Raw genomic sequence first — 23,406 nt, 5'->3', positions numbered from 1 at the left:
TGCGTTTACACGTACGATTATCATTCGAATTCGATCGTTATCGTGCAAATTCGCAGGATATTCGTTACGTGTAAACGCACCTTAAGTTTATAAGGCAGCTGTTACCTCTTCATAAAGTTAATTGACATCATCTTGATTATGTGACTCCCTCTGGGACACCAAAGGTTTCCACTATTTCAGAGTCCTGATGTGTGGCGGCGTCGGTGCAGACACTGCATTACACATCCTGGCACTGCAAGCACTGCTTGCTACTGACTATATTTCTATGTGTGACAGCCTAAAAGTAGCTTCAATGGTCGCTGTCGTTATAACTTTTGAAATCTAAATCAGCAGGGGATGTAATTTACATTATTTTTTGTTTTGTTTTGTTATCATGATGTAAAACAAAGCTATACTTACAAAGTCTGAATGGTGCTATATAACAGCTATACTTACTTGTATGCAGATTAAGTCTCCTGAAGGCAGCTGTATAACAAAGCTATACTTACCTGTATCCAGGTCCAGTCTCCTGAAGGCAGCTATATAACTGCTATACTTACTTGTATCCAGGTCCAGTCTCCTGAAGGCAGTTGTATACCAAAGCTATACTTACCTGTATCCAGGTCAAGTCTCCTGAAGGCAGCTATATAACAGCGATACTTACTTTATCCAGATCCAGTCTCCTGAAGGCTGCTATATAACTTTTTTAAATCCATTCCTGGCTTTGGCTTCAAATCTTTGGCAGATAATCTTTCTGTGTAAATAGACCCTTAGGTTATGTTCACACAGTATTTTTGCTCATTATTTTGGTCCTCATATTGCAACCAAAACCAGGAGTGTAAATCACTGCCAACAACTGCTATATTAAAATTTCCAACCCAAAAGACTTCACAGAAATGGAAATTAAATTTTAAAACTTAACTTTTAATATACATGTGCACCTAAAATGACTCTTGTCCAAAAAAATAAAAAATATAGGAATAGTGATAAAAAAAGACAACAATCAGTCTCCGATATACAGACTATTGCTATAGATACCAACCCCACCGGGGTATATAGAGTCCTGTGTACTTACACTCTGGGGGCCCTAGGTGGTAATGCAGTATATGTGGGCACGGGGGCAGAGGTGGGATGTCGGGGACCAGGCTGGGCAATGGGATACTAGAAGCCCTAATCTGGATCTGGAGTGAATCTGGAGTGAACGCCCCCCGCACCGGATCCTAACCCTATCTCCTGTAGCTCTCCCTGTGATAAAGGGAACTCACTGTCTCACTAGATAACATACAGCCTATATATTCTATTGTGAGCTATTGGATAAACCCTATTCTAATTACAAACAGGGTGACAACACTCAGGGGAGGGATTAACGAACAACAACAGAAGATATCTGATGTTTTAGGGTCTGGTATATACCCTAACAACGGGAGGTGTCGGGTGTTCTGGGGTCCTGTATAAATAGTATATATCTACATATATATATATATTAAATATGTAAACCACCAATTGCCCACTATGTGCTGAATCAGTGGCGGCAGTATCACACAGTAGATATGCAATATGTGTCAAATATGTGTCAAGTGATATTATCCAGGCACATTAACTTGTATCGATTGCAACAATATATCGTTACGATGTATATATAGACAACACCAGAAGCATGCGTATACCACTCGTCACAAATTACCATAAACAATTAGCGGCCGTCTTCAGGCGGTATCATGTATGCGCCTTGCCCTGACGAGTGTGCTGCTACAAAAAACTCACAAATCCTGTGTGTTCAGAAAAAACGCAGATAAACCGCAATATGGCCACTTCGGATCCAACGCATTCAAAGGTGTTGGATATCACAAAACATCCCAGGAACAACAAAGAATAATCAAATCAATCGATATAAAATCCATATGGGGGCAAATATAGAGATCTGATCGTGTATACTCATCTGACTGCTCCCCCTTATTGCGGTCTCAACGCGTTTCATATCCTCTAATCATCAGGATACCAGGTATGAGGATATAAGTTAGCGTCCATGTTCAGGATGTCTTGCATAGACGCACTAGACGGATGGATTGAAAACACCATCGGCCGTTGTTATGAACTAACGACCATTATTTGTCATAAAATGGCGGCCATCCATTAAATTTCAACATTGTATGAACAGATCATTTCTGTGTTATCAATCCACTCCTGGTTTTGGTTGCAATATGAGGTCCAAAATACTGAGCACAAATACTGTATGTGAACCCAGCCTAAGGCTATAATCACACAACGTAAGTTCAGTAGTAATTGCAGCTGTTGTTGCCGATTTCCAACAACGGCCGTGATTACTACTGAACCTAAGGGAATCCCGTCCAGAGTGTATACACATAGTATACGCTCCAGCCAGGATTTCTAGCAGCGCCCCCAAAAAACTGACATGTCAGTTTTCTGCGGCCACTATTAATTGAATAGCGGCCGCAGAGAACCTGTCTGTGCACACAGTGGAGCGTGCGGCTCCAGCCGCACCCTCCATTGTTTGCAGCAGGGAATTCAAATGTGGGAGCACACTGATGCGCCTGAATCCAAATTCATCAAGAATGAAGATCATCCGGCCAGTACTGCAGTGCTGTCCGGGACGATCTCCTCTGACACTGGACGTTCTGTGAACCAGCCGGGTCACAGAACGGCCGGTGTCTTACAAAGTGGGAACATGGCCCTAGGCTGCATTTACACATTCTGGAAAGTTGTCCGTGCCCACGGACAAATTTATAGCCCATAGCTTTGTACTGGGCTATTCACCTGTTCAGTATTTTAATGGATCTCCAATCCGTTCCATTTAAAAATAGGCCGTCATAACTCGGAACGGAAGCACGGCGCAGATTCCCCCGTAGAAATCAATGAGATCCGTGTTTTTCACGGATGTGAGGTAATCAGTGTAATTTATAATTCTTTAAACAGATCCGTGAAAAACACGGACACGGATGCAAAACGCACGTAAACACGGACAGCTAGCTAGGATCACGGAGATAGCTGGCAAACTACATTCACGGACCAGGAAAAACATTTTTTTTTTTTTGGCGTACACAAAAAAGTGGTTGACCATTATAATTTTTTTTTTTATAATGTAAGTGAATGGAGGAATAGATACAAACGGAGAGCAAAAACGCATTGTGAGAACCCAGCCTCAAAAGAAAGTGTACCACTCGAGTCCCATGTAAGTAACAGCTATTCCTCCTGTCAGACTCTGCAGGCCCATGTAAATCCCCTCATTACCCTCCCGTCAGCCCCATGTAAATCCCCTCATTGCCCTCCCGTCAGCCCCATGTAAATCCCCTCATTGCCCTCCCGTCAGCCCCATGTAAATCCCCTCAGTCCCGTCTCCCCCCGGCACACGCACTGCTCCCGCTTCCTGCACACAGCGCTACACTGATACAAGCCACGCCCCGTGCCATGACGTCATCCCTGCCAGGAGAGGAATCACTGCAGCTCCACACTTCCCGGCCTCCCGCACTGACAGGGAACGTTACACGCGCTGGCTGACCCGGGGGGAGGAGCCTCGCTGGGCCCGCCCCCCAGCACACAGATACACAGGGACTGACACACAATAGAGAGGCCGAGGACAGTACAGGAGACGGGATCCGGAGCCCTGAGCCGCCCTGCTACAGCGTCCTATCACCGGAGGACCGGGACACACTGACCGGGAGCGGGACGAGTCCTGCTGAGAGGGACCACTGTGTATCCGGGACTATGGCCACATTTGTGATGTCTCCAGGGATTGAGTGACACCTGGGCAAGGACAGAGCTGGTTCTTCATGCCCGGCTGTGGAGAGAGAAGCCCTCATAGACATCCCTAGCTGCCCCCACTCCATACTGGTTTTGCTGGACACATACTGGTGGTGATGCTACAAGCCCCATGCTGAGCCTCTTTGGCCAAGTGTCCCCCAGGGGCCCAGGACAGGATGTTGGAGCCAGCGGGCTTCGCCGAGGCGTGGCGTGCGCAGTTTCCCGATGCGGAGCCGCCGCGCATGGAGCTGCGCACGGTGCGGGACATGGAGCAAGAGCTGGAGAGGTGCCGGGTGTCCGTACGTAGACTGGAGCGGGAGCTGAACCGGGAACGCTTCCGTATGATCTACCTGCAGACCCTTCTGGCCAAGGAAAGACGCGGTTACGATAGACAACGCTGGGGGTTCGAGGAACGGGATCCGCCGGGGGGTGGCGAAGAGAGACCTCTGGGATCTGGGCGAGAAGAGCGGCCGCTGGGGCCTGGGCGAGAAGAGCGGCCGCTGGGGCCTGGGCGAGAAGAACGGCCGCTGGGGCCTGGGCGAGAAGAGCGGGCGCTGGGGCCTGGGCGAGAAGAGCGGCCGCTGGGGCCTGGAAGAGAGCAGAAGAGCCCAGAGGAAAGAAACAGAGGACCCGGTCGCAGGGAGCCACCTGTCGGGGCCCCTGACTTGTCCCCTGGGGATGTGCCTAGGGGCCCCCGCAGGCTGCTAAGCTTGTCAGAGAGAGAAGCCCCAGAACCCCGCTTGGATCGTCTCCGCAGGGCAGCATCTCATCCAGAGGGGAACCCAAGGCCTCCCCCGCCTATAGAAACCCGCCGCGGACGTTCTTCGGACAGTAGTTGTGGTTGGGATGGCGAGTACGAGGAAGCCGAGTTGAATCCACGCTTTCTTAGAGATAACGCGTTACCTGGTCCCGGAAGTCACTGGGGGGGACCATGGCCTCGGCGCTCTGTCTCCCCACAAAGCTTTGAGGACCTTGGGGGTGGATATACGCCTGACTGCAGCTCCAATGAGAACTTGACGTCCAGCGAGGAGGAGTTGTCGTCAGGACCCTCAGGAAGGGTATCACCACGGGGTCCTTGGGGTCAGTCGCCTCCTTCTCCCGGCAGTGCCAGCCCCCCCACACCGCAGGCACCCGCTCGCCACTGTCAGCTGAGGGTATCCGAGGCGGCCATTGTTGGTGTGAGACGTAGCGGACAGATCTGGCCAAGCTGCATAGAGCCGCCTGGAAGAGATGGAGGCTACCACGGCGATGGCGGTGAGAATATACTATATATATATATAGGATATTTCATCATTGTTCTGCTTCCTTATTCCTTTCTGTGTGTGGTGACCGGGATGGGATCTTCCTACGAAGTATCCGATCTGCTTTTTTGTTATATAGAGTCCGACCAATACTCCACTAAGGCCGGGGTCACACTGTGCGTTTTTATAGTTTGCTTATCAGTTTTATGAGGGGGGGAAGGTATTAGACCAGATGCAATTGTTTGGATCCGTTTTTCCATTGACTTCCATTATAAAAAAAAACAATCAAAATGGATTTTTTTTTAACCACTTTTTTTTTTCTGTATGTTAAAAGTAACCAGTTATAAATGGATCCGTTAATCCTACAGCAAAAACTCAGTGTGAACCCAACCTAGCATATTTAAAGGGGTACTATCAGCGGTTAGACTAATCTAACCTACTGATACCCCCCTATAGCATCGGAGAAGCTGAGGAAGAAGGTTTGTGTTTTACCTTCCTCCCTAGCACTAGTCCCGCTCCATTTGGGTATGTTCACACTGAGTAAAATAGGCGGAATTCCGTGGCGGAACTCTTCCTGTCTGTGTGTCATAGCATCTCTATGGGAGAGCGCCTGCTCCTCCACTGCCGCCGCTCTCCGCTCAAAGAAGTGACATGGCAGCAGCGGGGGAGTGTGCGCTCTCCCATAGACGGACGGGCAATGACACACTGAGACAGGCAGGATACTGCGGCGGAAAGTTCCGCCTGTTTTACTCAGTGTGAACATACCCTTAGGCTGCGTTCGCACAGAACACAGATGTGGAAGGCCTGTAAAAGATTCCCCCCCACACGGGCAGCATCTCTGATAAGATGCTGGGAGCGGGGGAACTGTATGGATATGCGCCACACTGTAATGACTGTGCTGCGCGGCTGCTTCATTACAGCACGGGGCATATCCATACAGTTCCCCCGCTCCCAGCATCTTATCTGAGATGCTGCCTGTGCACCACTCTTGTCTCCAGTTCAGATGTGGTTTGCAGTTAAAGGGCCCAGGGGCTTTTTTTCTATATGGCAGGGGAAGAGGTGGCTGAGGGCAACAACGTCCACTCACCTCCCCGGTTCCAGCGGTGGGTCCCGTATCGTGGCGCTCCGGTCCCCCATGCCCGGCTGCTTCCTGGTGTCTGACGTGGGCTTGAGATGTGACGTTTCAAGTCCACTCAGCCTGTCAGTAACAGAGGCGGGATCCCACCTCCGTCACTGACTGGCTGAGTGGGGCCCGGAGCGCCGCAATACCGGGGAGGTGAATGGTCGTCGTTGCCCTCAGCCACCTCCTCCCCAGCCATATAAAAAAAAAAAACCCAGGCTGGAGTATTCCTTTAAGCTCCATTGACATCACTGGAATTAAGTTGCAAAACTTGCACTAAAACTGGAGACAAGAATGGTGCTGTCTCTGGAAGAAAGTGGCCATGTTTTTCTAACGCTGGATAACCCCTTAGGGTAAGTTCACACATACCGAGATCCACTGCAAATCCCTGCCCAGTATACTCTATGGGCAGACAAACTCGCAGCAGGGTGGAAATCCCGCTGTGAGTTTGTCCGCAGCCCGCCCTGTTAACCCCCCGTCACCGGAGACCCTACTTCACCTGGTCCCAGCTCCGGCTTCGGGGGTTCCTGGCATGTCCCGTTTGGTCAATCAGTACGCTGCCCCGCCGCAGCGCACTGATTGGCTAAGCGGGACGTGAAGACACCGGGAGCCCCGATGCAAGCTGGAGCAGGGACCAGGTGATGTATACGCTCCAGCCGGCGGGGGGGGGGTTAACGGGGTGGGCTACCGACAAACTCAGAGCGGGATTTCCATCCTGCTGCGAGTTTGTCTGCCCATACAGTTTACTGGGCAGGGATCTGCAGGGAGAAATCCGCTGCGCATCCGGTACGTGTGAATGTACCCTTAAAGGGAATATCGTTTTTTTTTTTTTTTTTAATTGATCAAAATCTCAAGCTGTTGGGGAACTCCTTTAATATCCTCACATCCATGACATAGCTGTGACCATATCACTGCCTCAGCCAATCACTGCTCTCTTTTCTGGATATCACGGTCACCCACCCTATCAGCAATCGCTCCTGGATTCTCTGGATGTGGCTCTCCGGCTATTGGGATACTATGACTTCTGTCACCTCCCGCAGCTGCAGGCTGTTTCACTCAAGTGCAGGGTAGTGACCATTACATATACATCTGTGACTCTCCAGCTGTTGTGAAACTACATGTACCAGCGTGCCATGAACCCTGCTCACCGAAATGGCCTGCTATTACTTGTACTTATACAACAGGGAGAGCCACAGGTTACAGGTCACTGCTGTCTAGTCATAAGCTGCTAAGTGTATGCAGAGCCTATATATAATGCATATAAGTATTGGAGTGAAACTGTGAGTAATATATAGATAAGCCTTGATGGCTCCTCAGTGAACTACCTGGCAGCTAGGTATTCTGGGAAGTGTAGTCCAATAAGATATGGGAATAATGTGACACCCATTTTGTTGGATTTATACCTGACCCATTGAATTAAAATTAAAATGTTATTTCAAGTCAACTGGTTTCAGAAAGTTATAGATGTGTAATTTACTTCTATTTAAAAATCTCAAGTCTTCCAGTATTTATCAGCTGCTGTAAGTGGTGTATTGATTCCAGTCTGACACAGTGCTCTCTACTGCCACCCCTGTCCATGTCAGGAACTGTCCAGAGCATGAGAGGTTTTCTATGGGGATTTGTTGCTGCTCTGGTCAGTTCCTGACATGGACAGAGGTGGCAGCAGAGAGCAATGTCAGACTGGAGCTTCCTGCAGGACATACAACAGCTGATAAGTACTGGAAGACTTGAGATTTTTTTTTTTTTTAAATAGAAGTAATTTACAGATCTATATAACTTTCTGAAACCAGTTTATTTGAAAGAAGAAGAAAACTTTTGTGGCGTCTGAATGGTGAGTCATCAGGGTGGTCCGCAGTGGCCTCTGCCTGATGACTTGTGGTTCAGGCAGCATGAACGTGATGATGGGTTCCCCATAAAATCCTATTTATGTTACATTTTGCTCTTATATTTAGCAAGTACATCTGGAAAGCACCTGATAGACGCACTAAACTTGTCCGCAGGGATCCACCATCACACCTTGTCCTTTTGGTCTCTATCTGGCCGATATAGGTCTGTATACCACCAAAAAATGGCATAGTAGACTACTCTATTCTGTGCCCTGTGATGCCCCTGGTACCATTCCTTAGGGTCAGTCCATGCCTGGTGCTGGGGTCCGGTTCTCTCCCGGTGCTGGGGTCCGGTTCTCTCCCGGTGCCTGTATTCTGCTAGCATGGGGCCTAGACCAGTGCTTCTTAATTCCAGTCCTCATGGCCACCAACAGGTCATGTTTTGAGGATTTCCCATACAGAGGACACCTGTGATAATACCTGATGCACTGAGTATAATTATATCACCTGTGAAATACTAAGGAAATCCTCAAACCATGACCTGTTGGTGAGGCCTGGGATTGAGAAGCAGTGGTCTAGTGTAACTGCAATACTACCTTAACCACCAGCCCCTGCGGCCTAGCTAAAAAGATGGGACAGAATTCACTTTGAGGCTATGGGGGAGATTTATCAAACATGGTGTAAAGTGAGACTGGCTCAGTTGCCCCTAGCAACCAATCAGATTCCACCTCTCATTCCTCACAGACTCTTTGGAAAATGAAAGGTGGAATCTGATTGGTTGCTAGGGGCAACTGAGCCAGTTTCACTTTACACCATGTTTGATAAATCTCCCTCTATGTTCGGTATTTTTGCTCAGTACTGTATTTTGCAACCAAAACTGTCATGGCCAGTGATGGTTCCAGCAGTTGTTCGGCAGTGACCGTAAAGTGATCGCTGGCACTCTTACAGGGGCCGATTATTGTCAACAAGTGTTCCTAGAAGCGCTCATTTAGCCGATAATCCGCCTGTGTACATGCACCAGCGATCAGCCAACAGGCGGGAAAACGCCCGATTTGACTTTGGCAGTAAAAATGATCTTTATCGGCTGCACATCTGTGTAAACGGGAGCTGCACGGCCGATAACAATGAATATTAAAGGGAATGTCCCATCTCTTGTTGTGCACCGGCTTGCTCTATGCACTGGAGGCTGGCCTGACGCCCCCCTCTAACATGGCCCTGTTGATTCTAACAGAGGGGGTAATGTATTTGCTCAGTGTAAACATACCCCAACAGTGTCAACCGGGTAATGTAAACAAAAAAATGCAGGATTCACTTAACTGTACTTATTTGTGTCCGTACACTCCCCCTAGCAGGCAGTGTAAAAGGACCCGAAGTACGATTTGTGGAATTTTTTGCAGCAAATTGCTGTGTTCCAGTATAAAGGTTACATTGGTAATCACCAGTTTTTACCAGTGTGATTGTTACTGTGTATTGTGGTGGGTAACCTAAAGGGTTTATCCAGCACTACAAAAACATGGCTTCTGTCTCCCAGAGACAGCACCGCTCTTGTCTCCAGTTTGGGTGCAGGTTCTGTAACTCTGTTCCATTGAAGTGAATGGAGCTTAAAGGGGTTATCCAGCCCTACAAAAAACATGGCCACTTTCCCCCTACTGTTGTCTCCAGTTTGGGAGGGGTTTTGAAACTTCGTTCCATTGAAGTAAATGGAGCTTAATTGCAAACTGCACCTGAACTGGAGACAACAGTAGGGGGAAAAGTGGCCATGTTTTTGTAGCGCTGGATAACCCCTTTATTTGCAAACCGCACCTAAACTGGAGACAAGTGGTGCTGTCTCTGGAAGAAAGCGTCCATGTTTTTGTGGTGCTGGATAACCCCTTTATGTTTATGTTGTTTATTTGACTTTTAAAACCCATTTAATGAGCTTTAGTGGAAGATCCCTTTTTTCCCCACCAACCCTGGCACGGCCTCCTCAGCCTGGCATCGCTGTACGGTGTGATGGGGCTTCACTTATCTGTTTTGCACCTAAGGATGATGTCAGTGTTCTGTGTCAGTGCGTTATTACACTCAGACAAAAGTTATTATTAGTATAGTTATTAAAGGGATTTTGTAATTGATATCACCACGCCTCATACAGTCATCTTAAAGGAAACTTGTCGCCATCAGTTTTGATATAAAAACGTTGGCAGCAGTAGGGAATGACAAATGATATAGCTGTTCTACTGCGCTCTGAATACCCATTATCAAGCTTTAGTCCTGTTACCTGTAAATGACCTGGCTGTAGCCATCGGGGCTCCCCTTAGCCATGGAGCCTATGGTGTATGTCTGCAAAGCTCTGGCCACACCTCCTGCTCTGTGATTGGCATTTCCTCTGCCTATGTGTCCTTGCTTCATAGACTGTCAATCAGCAAGCAGGAGGTGTGGTCAATGCTGTGCAGACTGATAGGCTCCATGACTAAGGGTACTATTACACGGCCCCATAATAACTGTAAACGAGCGCTGATCTGCTAGATTGGCGCTCATTTACTGGGCCTATTACACGGCCGGATAATCGTTTAACAAGGGCTGCAGGGACATCATTACAGATGTCCTTGCAGCCCTTCCGTAAACTGCATACATTACCCATCCATGGTCCAGGGCCTGCTTCTCCAAGGGCCTCACGCACTACACTTCAGAGCAGCCCGACTTAGCTGACAGGCCGCTCAGCCAATCACTGGCTGCAGTGGTCTCGGACAGTGATTGGCTGAGCAGCCTGTCAGCTAAAATAGGCCGCTGTGAAGCTGCAGAGCACAGGAGGAGCCCTGGACTATGGATAGGTAATGTATGCGCTTTGCAAATAATCAGCTGCAGGCCACGCACCGCTGTTACACATGTCGATGTGCGGTCAGTGCCCGACAATTATAGGTCCAAACCTATATCAACGATCAGCCGATGATCATTGTCATCGGCTGATCGTTGTGTTTATTACCCGGAACGATAATCGGACGGATAGGGCCGATTCGGACAATTATCGTTCTGTGTAATAGGGCCCTAAGGGATGACTAGACACTGCCCTGATGGCTATGGGCAGGTGCCATCAATAAAGCTTAAAGGGGTTTGATTGAGCAAAGGTATCTTTAATATAGTGCTCAGGAATATAGGAAGTAAAAGAATTAATAAAAAATACTTTCCCACTTGTGCAGTCTCCGCTGCAGCAGGGTTCAGGGCTGTGATGTCACACTCCCGCTCAGCCAATCAATGAAGTATACTCCCCCACCCTGATCCCCTGCCGCTGCTCTTCTGATAGAACCCTATCCCACCATGCAGCACTTCCTGTTTTTTGTCTCAACACCATAAAGTGACAGTCAGTGGCTTAGACGACAACTGTGACAACTGATCAGCTGACCCAGCGTGTCACTGTGTCAGGACCCAGTCCAGGAAATAGTGTGGAGCAGGGCTATTCTCTGTCAGAACAGCATCAGTGGGGGTATCAGGACAGGTGAGTATGTGTTTTTTAATTTTATCTAAGCTGGAGTGCATTTAACTGTATACACTATTCCCTGGACAACTCTTTCTAAAGCTTTGGCTGTCCAGGAATGATGGGAAGTGTAGTTTTGCAACAGCTGGAGGGCTGAAGGTTCCCCATCCCTGAGTTACAGCTTTGTGGTACAGTACTGGCACAGCCATGTCAGTTCAGCAGTTTAGCGTTTTCGGAGCAGCATAATAAATCATGAAGCCTACAGTTCCATAAGAGGTCAGGAGTTCAGTCCATGACATAGCATATATCTTGGAGGTGTGCATGCCGCCTTACTCCCCGCCTCGCTGTAATCTCCATCTCACTGTATGAAATGAGTTCCATTATAAGTCTATGGAGCTCATCTCATGCAGCGGGATGAAGATTGCCGGGAAGTGTTGATTTGTGCCCTTCTCCTAGCTATATGTACGGTTTAAGATCGATCAAGACCTTTGATATGTCTGAGCAACAGGAGAGGAAGGATGATAACAGTTTCCGTTGTGCCATTCACACTACGCTTTTATTGCATGATCAGGTACAGCAGAGGTGTGACGTTTCGACCCTAAGGGTCTTTATCACGCATATTTGATACATCTGCTTGAGAAAGACCCTTAGGGTCGAAACGTCGCACCTCCGCTGCACCTGATTGTGCAATAAATCCATAGTGTGAATGGCACGACGGATGCTGTAAGAGTGAAAGAATATGTGTCCTACATTTCATCCTCTACAGCTAAGCCTGGGGGGGGGGGGGGTTGGGGGAAAGGTGACCGCTGGCGCTACTGCCACTAGGTTTAGTAGATGCCCATTTAATGTGATTATGGGTATGGGTTAGATCTTTCTTAGTGTCCTGGTAGATTGGCACTCGTTTACTGGGCCTATTACGCGGCCCGATAATCGTTTAGCATAGTTACCGATGTCCTTGAAGCCCTTGCTTAAACAGTATACATTATCCAGGCAGCGGTCCCGGACAGTGATTGTCTGAGTGGCCTGTCAGCTCAGAAGCCGATTCGGCTGACTGTCGCTACATGTAACAGTGGCCCTTAGGCTGCATTCCCACGTTCCGTGATCCTGACGGATCACGGACGTGGAATGCATGTACCTGATTCCCCCGCGCCCGGACAGCATCTGTAATTAGATGCTGGGAGCGGGGGAGACTGTATTCATAAGCGCCGCGCTGTAATGAATCAGCCGCGCGGTGCTGTTACTACGGCGCTTATGAATACAGTCTCCCCCGCTCCCAGCATCTAATTACAGATGCTGTCCGGGCGCGGGGGGACTCCGGTACATGCATTCCACGTCACGGAACGTGGGAATGCAGCCTAAGGGTCCTATTCTACGGGCCGATGGTTGCCCGATCAATAATGTATATGAGCGCCAATCTGCCAGATCGGCGCTCGTTTACTGGGCCTATTACACAGCCTGATAATCATTTAGTGAGGGCTGCAGGGACATCATTACCAATGCATTACTTTACCATGCTGCAGGGCTTCTCCTGCGCTCCGTCTGCCTCCCAGTCCCGCGCGCAGCAGCAGCTTCAGTGCGGCCTGTCTGAGCTGACAGACCACTCAGCCAATCACTGGCCGGGGCGGTCCTGGCCAGTGATTGGCTGAGCGGTCTGTCAGCTAAGACAGGCCGCACCGAAGCTGCTGCTGCCCATGGGACCGGGAGGAAGAAGGAGTGCAGGAGAAGCCCTGCACCATGTTTAGGTAAAGCATGGTGCTTGTGCAATCGGCGGTCGCCCGCCTTGCATCGGTATTCCACGCAGCTGTGCGCGGTCGGTCCCCGATGATTTTAGGTTTGAACCTAAATAAACAATCAGCCGATGACACGATCATCGGCTGATCGTTGGCTCTATTCCACGGAGCGATAATCGGACGATTTTCTCTCCGTGGATTAGGCCCCTTAGACTCACGAGTCTGGAATCATCCATGAGAACAGCCGCTGTGATCTATGGAAGCGCCTGAGCTGGAAAGGATTTCGGTTTCATCAGCTTAATAGCGGCGGATACTACAGCAACGCTCCTGACAACACTCGCTGCTCCCCAAAGCATTGCCTTTTCCATCTTACCCAGTGCACAACTTCCAGGTTAACCCTTGAAGATATATTATGTTCCGAGCTGCCTTTTATATGTTTTTCCTTGCAGCATTTATTTGGAGTCTTTCCGATTGTATGGATATCTTTGTAGGTATAGATATCTTTGTTTGGACTTGTATTCTGTATTATAGTTGTTTCCCCCCCCCCCCTCCCCCCATGCTGATGGAGTTGTTTTCATTCCTCGCACCCAGGGTGCATGTGGGCTGCCATGTAAGTGTTCTTGCCTTTAGTGTAGGTGTGCTTTCCCTATAGATACTGTTCCATGAAGAGAGAAGGGTTGTGTTATAGACCTCCATAGCATCCACGGTTCTCCCTATAGGTGCAGCTTCATAGAACAGCAATTCCTAAAGTAAAGCTGAGTCTATGTTCACACATTGGATCAAAATCCAACCTAGCCTTAGATTTCTGCTGTGGATATAAGCATTTTTTTTTCCTGTGGAAATTTTCCAGTGCCTGTAAAAAGGTTTTTAGAAACACCATTCACATACATGGGATGCAATTTGTGTCTTTTATTTATTTTTTCCCCTTCGAATGAGCTGTTGTCAGAAAGCTATACAGATTTGTAATTTACTACTTTTTAAAAATCATAAGTCTTCCAGTACTTATCAGCTGCTGTATGTCCTACAAGAAGTGGTGTATTCTCTCCAGTCTGACACAGTGCTCTCTGCTGCCACCTCTGTCCACTGTCCTGTGCAGCAGCAAATTCCTATAGAAAAACTCTCCTGCTGTGGACAGTTCCTGACATGGACAGAGGTGGCAGCAGAGAGCACTGTGTAAGACTGGAAATACACCACTTCCTGCAGGACATACAGCAGCTGATAAGTACTGGAAGACTGAAGATTTTTAAAGAGAAGTAATCTGCTAGATTTCTGTTAGGTTTAGTAGGTGTAAACAGAGAAATATCTCTATTTCACGTGAATTAAATTCCCCTGGTCTAAAGGCCCTATTACACGTAATAGAAGACAACGATCAGCCGACATGAACGGTGTCGGCTGATCGTTGTCTGTTGTTTTGTCTTTCAATGGGTTGAAAGACAAACGACTAATATAGCAGCGATCTGCTGCCATCGCTCCGCAGAATAGGAGCGGCGGCAGCAGATCGCTGCTATCTTCTATAAGCTACCTAGGCGATCACCCGGGCAGCCTCCCCGCGGCTCCCCATGTACTCACCCGCTCGCTGCCAACCTGTGTAATAGCAGCAACAGCAGCAAGTGGGGAGTGAGGAGCAAACGAGTGCTGACATTGCACGTTTGCTCCTCAGCATAGGGGCTTAAGGCAGTAAAGGGGTCAAAGGTTATTGAAATGCCAGGGACACTTAATAGGGAGTATAAGGGTCCTTTTCTCTTTTTTCATTCGTTTTATTCCAAAAAAAATGGATGAAAAACTGATGCATTTTTCTGCAACCGTTCTGATCCATTTTTCCATTGACTTCCGTTATAAAATAAAAGCTTTATTTTTTAGCACACACAAAAATGCGGTTGACCATGTTTTTGCGTACGTGAAAAAAACTGATCAATCTTTTTTATAATGGGAGTCAATGGAAAAAAGGATGCACACAAAAGCATCAGTTTTTCATCTGTATTTTGCATAAAACCGATGTAAAAAAAAACTAATTGCAAAAATGCAGTGTGAATGTACAATACACACCCAGCTCTGCTACATCAAAAAATATATATACACACACCTGCTACATAAGCAGGCACACAGTGTAGTATCAATATACAGGCACACAGCCCTGCTAAATACAGACACAAATTTTAATACAGATTGTCCCTACCTAGAGTATCCGTAGCGCACACTCCTCACAGTCATGTGACTAATCACATGACTGTGACATCACTGAATTGAGTTCTTCAGCAACTTGACCTCAGAATAACCCTCCCAGCATTACAAAGAAGCTACAATGTTTCAGATAAAGCCAGTCAGGGACTTGTTTATATCATCTGTCTCACAAGGGAGGGGGAGACAGAGAGTAAAGCTCACACACAGATTTTTGTGTCTTCAGCAGAAAGCAGCAGCTCAGAACTGGAGGAAGGAGACTGAATAGATAACACGTATGGAAGGAATTGTTAGTTTCACCATGGGCAGCAACATATGTAAAGTTATTTTTGTGTGGAATACCCCTTTAAGAATCCCTAGGCATTCTACCACTGTATAGCACCTCTGAGAGCATTACTGTTAGAGACTTATTCTGTAATATAGTATGGGTGTCAAATAGAATATAAATCCAGAATATATTTTTATACAGCGGCAATCTGGGTCTGTATTATGGACCTCTAGGCGCATCATGTGATGCTTTATTGCGCCTGTGTATTCACGCCTAGAAGCAATACTTGGAGGGATTCCGGTCCTGTATAATAAGAGATGTAGTGGAAATCAGAAGTGCCAATGGCTGTAACCATGTTCTCCAGGTAGTCCTCGGGCTGCCTCCACCTTCTCCAGGCAGTGGGATTCACATAGATGTGACCATAGCAGCGAATTCCAATATTGTGCAATTGTCTGAACAAAACTTGTGTCCTAAGGCTTGTGAAACACCTGTCTTAAAGAAACCTGTTCTGTGAAAAGTTTGTGACGTCTAGCAGAGAAGTCATTCAGTGACTAATGCCTTGGCCATGGACCATTGCTTCTAGTACTTCAGCTATGAGGCTGCATGTTCGTCCATATGGGATCAGCCCACAAAGTGGCCGCAATGAGACTTAGCGTCATTGTCGTGTGTTTTTTTTTTTTTTTTTTGCAGAAATCAATCAATAGTCCAGGCGATTTTAAGAAACTTTGTAATTGGTTTTATTAGGCAAATATGCCATTATCTGCATTAAAAAAGACTTTCCCCAGTGCCCCCTCTCCTCTCTCTCATTCACTGCTCATTATCAGGAAATTTCGAGTCTTTTACATAAGTTGGGCCCTGTCTGTTCTATGGAGGAGGGAGATTAGTCGGCAGAAGAGAGCAGAGAACAAAGGATTACACAGCGGGACCTGTGTGAAAACCAGTATTCAGAGGTCAGAGAGGTCAGTGCTGACCTCAGGAGATATAGCCCAGTGATGTAGCTGTAAATTAACTCTTTCCTGTCCTGTTTTGGTGCTTCATCTCCCTCCACCCCACCCCTCTCCATAGAGAACAATGAAGACAGGGGGGAGAGCTTCAGACTGCTTTTTCATGATAAAAATGCATTTTTCAGCTAACAAACCCAATTAAAAAGTTTCTGTACTATCACTTGTACTGTTGATTTCTGCAAAAAAAACTTTAAACGACAGTGACACTTTAAAATTTTTTAAAGATTAATCTAACCTGCTCATAGCCCCTTATAGCGCTGGGGACGCTGAGGAGGAAGGTATGTGTCTTATCTTGGCGCTGGTCCCGCGCTGTTAGTCGGGGGAAAGTCCGCTCCAGAGCACCCCTAGGAGCACTGCTGCATCATTTAGATCGCCCCCTCCATTGATTATCATTAGAAGCGCTGGGCCGGATGGTGCGGCAGTGCCCCAGGACGGATTTTACCCCGACTAACAGCACGGAACCAGTGCCGAGAAGGAAAGTAAGACCCAAACCTTCCTCCTCTGTGCTATAGGGGTCTATCAGCAGGTTAGATTTGTCTTCCAGTCTGGCACAGTTCTCTCTGCTGCCACCCCTCCTACTTTGGACAGGAACTGTCCAAAGTAGGAGAGGTTTTCTATAGGGATTTGCTCCTGCTCTGGGCAGTTCCTGACATGGACAGTGGTGGCAGCAGAGAGCCCTGTGTCAGACTGGAAAGAAAACACTACTTCCTGCAGGACATACAGCAGCTGATAAGCACTGGAAGACCTGAGATTTTTAAATAGAAGTAAATTACAAATCTATATAACTTTTTGAAACCAGCTGATTTGAAAGAAAACAAGTTTTGCAGTTGAGTTCCCCTTTAATATTGGGCTCTTTTGGTATTGTCTGTATGCACTAAAATGAGTGTCAAATTATGGCCCTCGAGCTGTTGCAAAACTACAATCCCCATCATGCCTGGACAGCTAAAGCTGTCCAGGCATGATGGGGATTGTAGTTTTGCAACAGCTCACGGTCTACGAGCCCCTCCCCGTCTTAGAAGAAGCAGTGTGCTCTTAATATCCTTAGGCGCCCTTTGCTCTCTCTGCACAATAAGGAGGGCCCCTGTGTATAGATAGAAGGGCAGCACTTTGTTCTGCTTATATTGTACGGCCATAAAATGCCCACGATCTTTTATATACGTCCAGTGTTTCGGAGTGACGATTACATTTAGGGTCCAACCTGTTTGTCTATTCCTCCTCCCCCTTGTGGATGCTGAATTGTTATGGAGAAGATGGTGGAGGGGAGAGCCGGACAGATGTTAATCAAGCCCATCTTGTAGAGACCATCTGTCTCCGCACAGCGGCCGCGACTCTTAGCCAAGAACAATAGCCTTGTTGCATGTAGCACCTGCTAATCCTTAAGCATTCGGAGCCCACCAGGACGTTCTTTTATTATTTCCCATATGTAGTCCTGTCTCTTCTACATTTTGAAACAGGGACGTTGCTTCACCTTACGGATCCCCCCGGCGCTCTTGGCTTCGCCTTGGGTACCATTTATCTAGGGCATCTCTAAAAGGCTCATGCTTTTAATAGACGCTGGTGGACGTGGTGGGGGAATACATGACATGAAAGGGAAGAGAGAAGAAGAGGAAGGTCATGTGACGTTAAAAAAAAAAAAAAAAAAAAAAGGGGGGGGGCTTATAAAAACGGACACAGATAAAAGGAGGTCATGTGACACGGTGCTGCTCAACGGCAAGATATTTACAGCCTAATCCCATTGTGTCCACTCAACCTTATCAGGCTCTGAGCACCTCCGGCTCAGCTAATGGCCAAGCTAGTTAAAGCTTCTTTGTGTTTGTCCGCCTTTTAACCACATCACTCTCTCCTGGATTTTTTTTTTTTTTTTGGAAAGGCATCGGGCGATACAGTCCCTGCCCCCCACTAGAGGGATATTGCCTGAGCAAGCTAGAAATTTTATGAGCGGCGGCGTAAATATTTTATACGTAGGTATACTACCCCGTGCTGACCTTGGTCGGGGTGAGTACACAAGCTCTGCTGCCTCGTTCACCGTTCTATTGTTCTAGTAGACTAGTAGTAGAGGAAAGGCGACGGCTTATGTCTCTGAATACGTTATATGTAGAAGGTGATGAGACTCATGCATTTAAAGTCTGGAAACGTAAGGTTGTGATCCTTAAACAATAAGTCGTTTAAAGTGTGAGGATGACACCGCAGCTCAATAAGCTTCATGTCAACAGGATAGGAAAAGGCTCAAGAGCTTTCCTGCTGAACAGCCACCAAAATATATGGTACTCCTTTACTTCCCTACCATAGAAGGGATGGCTGTGTGTGGGTGCAAAAAACAGTGCAATTCTTAGAACCTGTAAACTTAGAGATGAACGCAACTCCAGCACGCCTAACAATGAGCTTTTTCATGCTGTCTGATGAATTAGTCGCCTTCAGGGACTGTCTAGTCTAAGTTTTTTTTTTTATTATGTCCATGTTTGTGGCATTGAGTGGCTCAGTGGCTTATGACACAATGGGGGAGATTTATCAAACATGGTGTAAAGTGAAACTGGCTCAGTTGCCCCCGGCAACCAATCAGATTCCACCTTTCATTTTCCAAAGAGTCTGTGAGGAATGAAAGGTGGAATCTGGTTGCTAGGGGCAACTGAGACTGTTTCACTTAACGTCAGGTTTGATAAATCTCCCCCAATGTCCCTGCGCAGCAGGGACCAGAACATAATAAAGAGTGTATATGTGCCCATCCCTGTGCCCCTGCATTGCTACCTTACCATTCTCTGACAGCTATTGGCCTCCTGCTGCTGCAACGTCACATATGTGGCTGATGGATTGCCTGCTCAGCCAATCAGGGACTGGGGCGGGACACTACTGCAGTCACTGGCTGAGCTGGCAATTCATCAGCTGGCTGTGATGTTTCAGGAGTAGGGGTCCGGATCATGATGGAATCCACTAGGACGGAATTCTGCGAGAACTGCTGTGTGTGCATATACCCCAAAACAGAAGCAGAGCCAGCGGTGGGTAGATACTACAAGATAGGGAGGGATACCCAGCAGTTGGCTCTGAGGTGCAGTGCATGCTGGGAGATGTAGTTTCACAGCCGGGGCCAGGAGCAGTGTAGACAAGCGGGAAAGGTGTCAAACAATTGGTGAGGGATCGATGAGTGCACCTATATGCTTTTTGTGCAATTTTTTTTTTTAAGGGATTGCTGGAGTTCCCCTTAAATTTTGTATATGCATTCATCTATAGCAATATGCGTGGTAAAAACATTTTGATCCCCGATTTGCCATTTTTGCTGTTTAACCCAATTAATAAAACATTATACAGCAAGCTACACTTTGCGCACATCGGCTACCTGACGGCTCCTGAATGCGGCCGTGTATTCTCGGCTTACATTAGCCGCTGTGTTCCCAGTGAAGAGAACTGCTCCAGCTGGCATCAAGGTAACAGGTGCCCTGTATCCATAGCAGAGGGTTGTCAGCCACCTGTTTGGCTGCCTGTAGTCTGCATTGCGATTGGTTACTGATAAGAGTGCGGTCCCCGGGGTGCACCCAGCACATTGCATAGTGATGGCATAACAGTACAGCTGCCGCAGAGCAGGGTAAGGGGGAGGGTCATGGTAAATACTGACATAAAACGGCCTTCATATACACAGAACTGAAGCCGAATATAGTTATACCTTGGCATCCGTGGCATTGAGGACTGTGGATGGGTGTGGGCTGGCATAGCTGTAATATTAGTCAGGATGGTGTTGTGTGAGTTTCTCACAGAAGCTTTTGGCATACGGCGCTGGCTCCCGTCACTACAGAATAGAAACTTTTTTTTTTTCTCCCTTTGTTAACTTTAGCAGAAACTCTGACTTTGGTTTCAGTTTGAAAGTACAACACCTACGTGGGTTATTCTGTTCAGGACATAAATCTTTGCTTTTCAGTTTCTTTTACCTTTTGTGTACGGCGAGTAGTATTAGCCTAAGGGTACTATTACACAAAGCGATCTCAAACGACCGCTATTGCGAACGACATGAAATCGCTCACCCAATTACACGGAACGATGATCATTACTTATTATCGTTCTTGCGGTCATCTTGTCGTCACTATTGCGAACAACCGAACAACGTCTTATTCCATGCGAACGATTTTTGAACGATCCGTGCTAAAAATAGGTCCAAATTCTATCAAACAATAGATAGTGTAACAATAGATAATGTAATAGGGCCTTAAGGCTATGCGGGACGGAGCTTGTAGCACTACTGATTGATTTTTACTATAACTACTGCAGTCCTTAGGTTTTCATATAACTCAATTAGGGATGGTCCGAACCTGGTTCGGGTCGGGTTCGTACGAACCTGAACCCTCGGAAATGATTCCTGCTGTCTGCCCTCTTCGTGGAGAGGGTGGATACAGTGGGAGGACCGCCTGGAAAACTGGGATACAGCCATAACCATAGGCTGTATCCCAGTTTTCTAGGCGGTCCTCCCGCTGTATCCACCCGCTGCACGGAGCGGGCAGACATCGGGAGTCTGATGCCGAGCGTTCGGGTTCATATGAACCCGAACCTCGGCAGATTCGGACCATCCCTACTCAATGTATTTCTGTGAAAACAGCTGGAGCTCGAGAGTTAATCCCAGATGGCCTGGGAGACACAGGACTTCCTGTTTTCTGACTGTTTCCTGTTTTTTGAGAAAACAAACTGTCAAACAGGAAGTGCCGTGTGTTCCATGATAACTATAAAAAAATAAATAATGAATGTAAATTGCAAACTTTCTTTATATCACATCTACTGATTAAAATTTTGAGAGTTATAACGACAGGGACACTTTAAAATTACGATCCACTTATGTATATGTATATATCCATCGAGCACAACTATAAATGTTACTGATACATGAAATCTTTTAACTATTTGGTGCGTGATCACAGCTCCGCTCCACCCCACTGCAGAAGTGCTGCCTGTCTGGGAGAAATCAATATGCTCAATGCACACTGTACTATTCAGGAGTTGAGAGCTCCATAGTAGCCCTGTAACGCCCCATAGTAACCCTGTAATGCCCTGTATACAACATGTGTAAAGACACCAAGGAATGGTTAGTAATTGTCTATGACTGTGGTTTCCCTAACAGTGATAGGCAATAGTAAGGGGCCATATTAAAGGGGTTATCCAGCGCTACAAAAACATGGCCACTTTCTTCCAGAGACAGCCCCACTCCTGTCTCCAGTTTGGGAGGGTTTTTGCTGCTCAGTTCTGTTGAAGTGAATGGAGCTTAAAGGGGTTATCCAGCTCTACAAAAACATGCCCACTTTTCCCCCTACTGTTGTCTCCAGTTCAGGTGCGGTTTGCAATTAAGCTTCATTTACTTCAATGGAACTGAGTTTCAAAACCCCACCCAATCTGGAGACAACAGTAGGTGTAAAGTGGCCATGTTTTTGTAGCACTGGATAACCCCTTTAATTGCAAACCGCACCTGACCTGGAGACAACAGTCGTGTTGTCTCTGAAAGAAAGTGGCCATGTTTTTGTAGCACTGGATAACCCCTTTAATTGCCCAAATCATGGTAGAGCTGCAAAAAGCATCTGGTTGGAAAGCATTGTGTGTTTTCTCAAAAGCAGATGCGGGAACACGGCCTAATTATGGCTTAGACTATTTGGTGTCACTGGGCAGTGATTAGAGGGGGTGGCATCCTGGCTTAAAATGCAGCGGTAGGTGTCTTAAGGCCTTATTACACGGAACGATAATCTGCCCAATCAGACTGCGTGTAATAAAGAGGACGATCAGCCGAATAAATGCTCATTGGCTGTTCGTTGTCTTTCAACATGTTGATAAACCATCGCCCGTGCATCGCTATGTGTAATAGTGGCTGATGAATGTGTAAAAGAATAATATTAAAGGACACCTGTCACCCCCCGTGCCAGGGTGACAGGCTGCCGACCCCCTGTTAGACCCCCCTATACTTACGTGATCCCGCCGGGTCCCGCTTCCTGAGCCGACCGGGTCTCGGAGATATCAGCTCCCGAAGCCTGGCGCGCGCGCTGACAGCAGAGTCAGACGCCCACAGAGAATGAATGGGGAGTCCGATGCTCCGTAATTCTCTATGGGCATCGGACTCATTTCTCAGCGCGTGCGCCGGGCTTCGGGAGCTGAGATCTCCGTGACCCGACCGGCTCAGGAAGCGGGACCCGGCGGGATAACGTAAGTATAAGGGGATCTAACGGGGTCGGGAGCCTGTCACCCCGGCACGGGGGGTGACAGGTCCTCTTTAAGAAGTCCATTCTCCCCGGTGTCCTTATAGCTTCTTCCTGCAGCCACCGCTGGAACTTCTGAGCCGATCTCTGTAGTGACAGGCTGCTCAGCCAATCACTGGCCACAGCGCTGTCCCGTCTGTCATTGCAGAAATGGGTGTAGAAGCTTCCATGGCGGCTCCTGACAGCCATGGACATCGGGGAGTGTGGAGAGGTAAGCAAAAAAAAAAAAGTATATTATTTTTTTTTTTTTATATATATATATATATATATATATATATATATATATATATATATATATAATATATACAGAAAGGGCTGCACGGACCCCAGCAGGGGTCGAGACGTTGTATCTGTGTAGCCTTGGATGTTGTTGGATTTCACCTGCACACTTGCTGCATGATAGTCAAGCTGTGTAATAGCAGATCGACACTCGCTTACATAGAATACTGGACCGTGTAATACAGCCCTCAAGGCCCTATTACACAAAACGATTATCAGTCTGCCTTAGCTGATTGCCGGTCAATAATCGTTTTGTGTAATAGGACATGTTAAAAGGCCACGATTAGCCGACAATATGCTTGGTGCATTGTGGTCTTTCAACATGTTAAAAATCACTTCAGTGGGCCTCCCGGACA

The 23,406-nt window shown here is 47.3% G+C and overlaps 1 protein-coding gene across 3 annotated transcripts in view; it reads left to right on the top strand.

The window, feature by feature from the left end:
- Window positions 1-3,433: 3,433 nt before the first annotated feature.
- The window catches only part of BCR (BCR activator of RhoGEF and GTPase), a 52,910-nt gene continuing 32,937 nt past the window's right edge, over window positions 3,434-23,406 (top strand). The window contains exon 1 of one of the 3 annotated variants that reach the window (XM_069961202.1): window positions 3,434-4,818. In XM_069961202.1, coding sequence (XP_069817303.1) covers window positions 3,915-4,818 — 904 coding nt within the window. In that variant the 5' untranslated portion in view covers window positions 3,434-3,914. Of the gene's footprint in view, window positions 4,993-7,778; window positions 7,815-23,406 lie in introns of those variants that run through there. The other 2 variants (XM_069961201.1, XM_069961203.1) reach the window with 2 other exon arrangements.

This window comes from Dendropsophus ebraccatus, chromosome 3, assembly GCF_027789765.1.
Source record: "Dendropsophus ebraccatus isolate aDenEbr1 chromosome 3, aDenEbr1.pat, whole genome shotgun sequence".
NCBI lineage: Eukaryota > Metazoa > Chordata > Amphibia > Anura > Hylidae > Dendropsophus > Dendropsophus ebraccatus.
The sequence above is the reverse complement of the archived record's forward strand: the minus strand, read 5'-3'. Positions and strand labels throughout refer to the sequence as shown.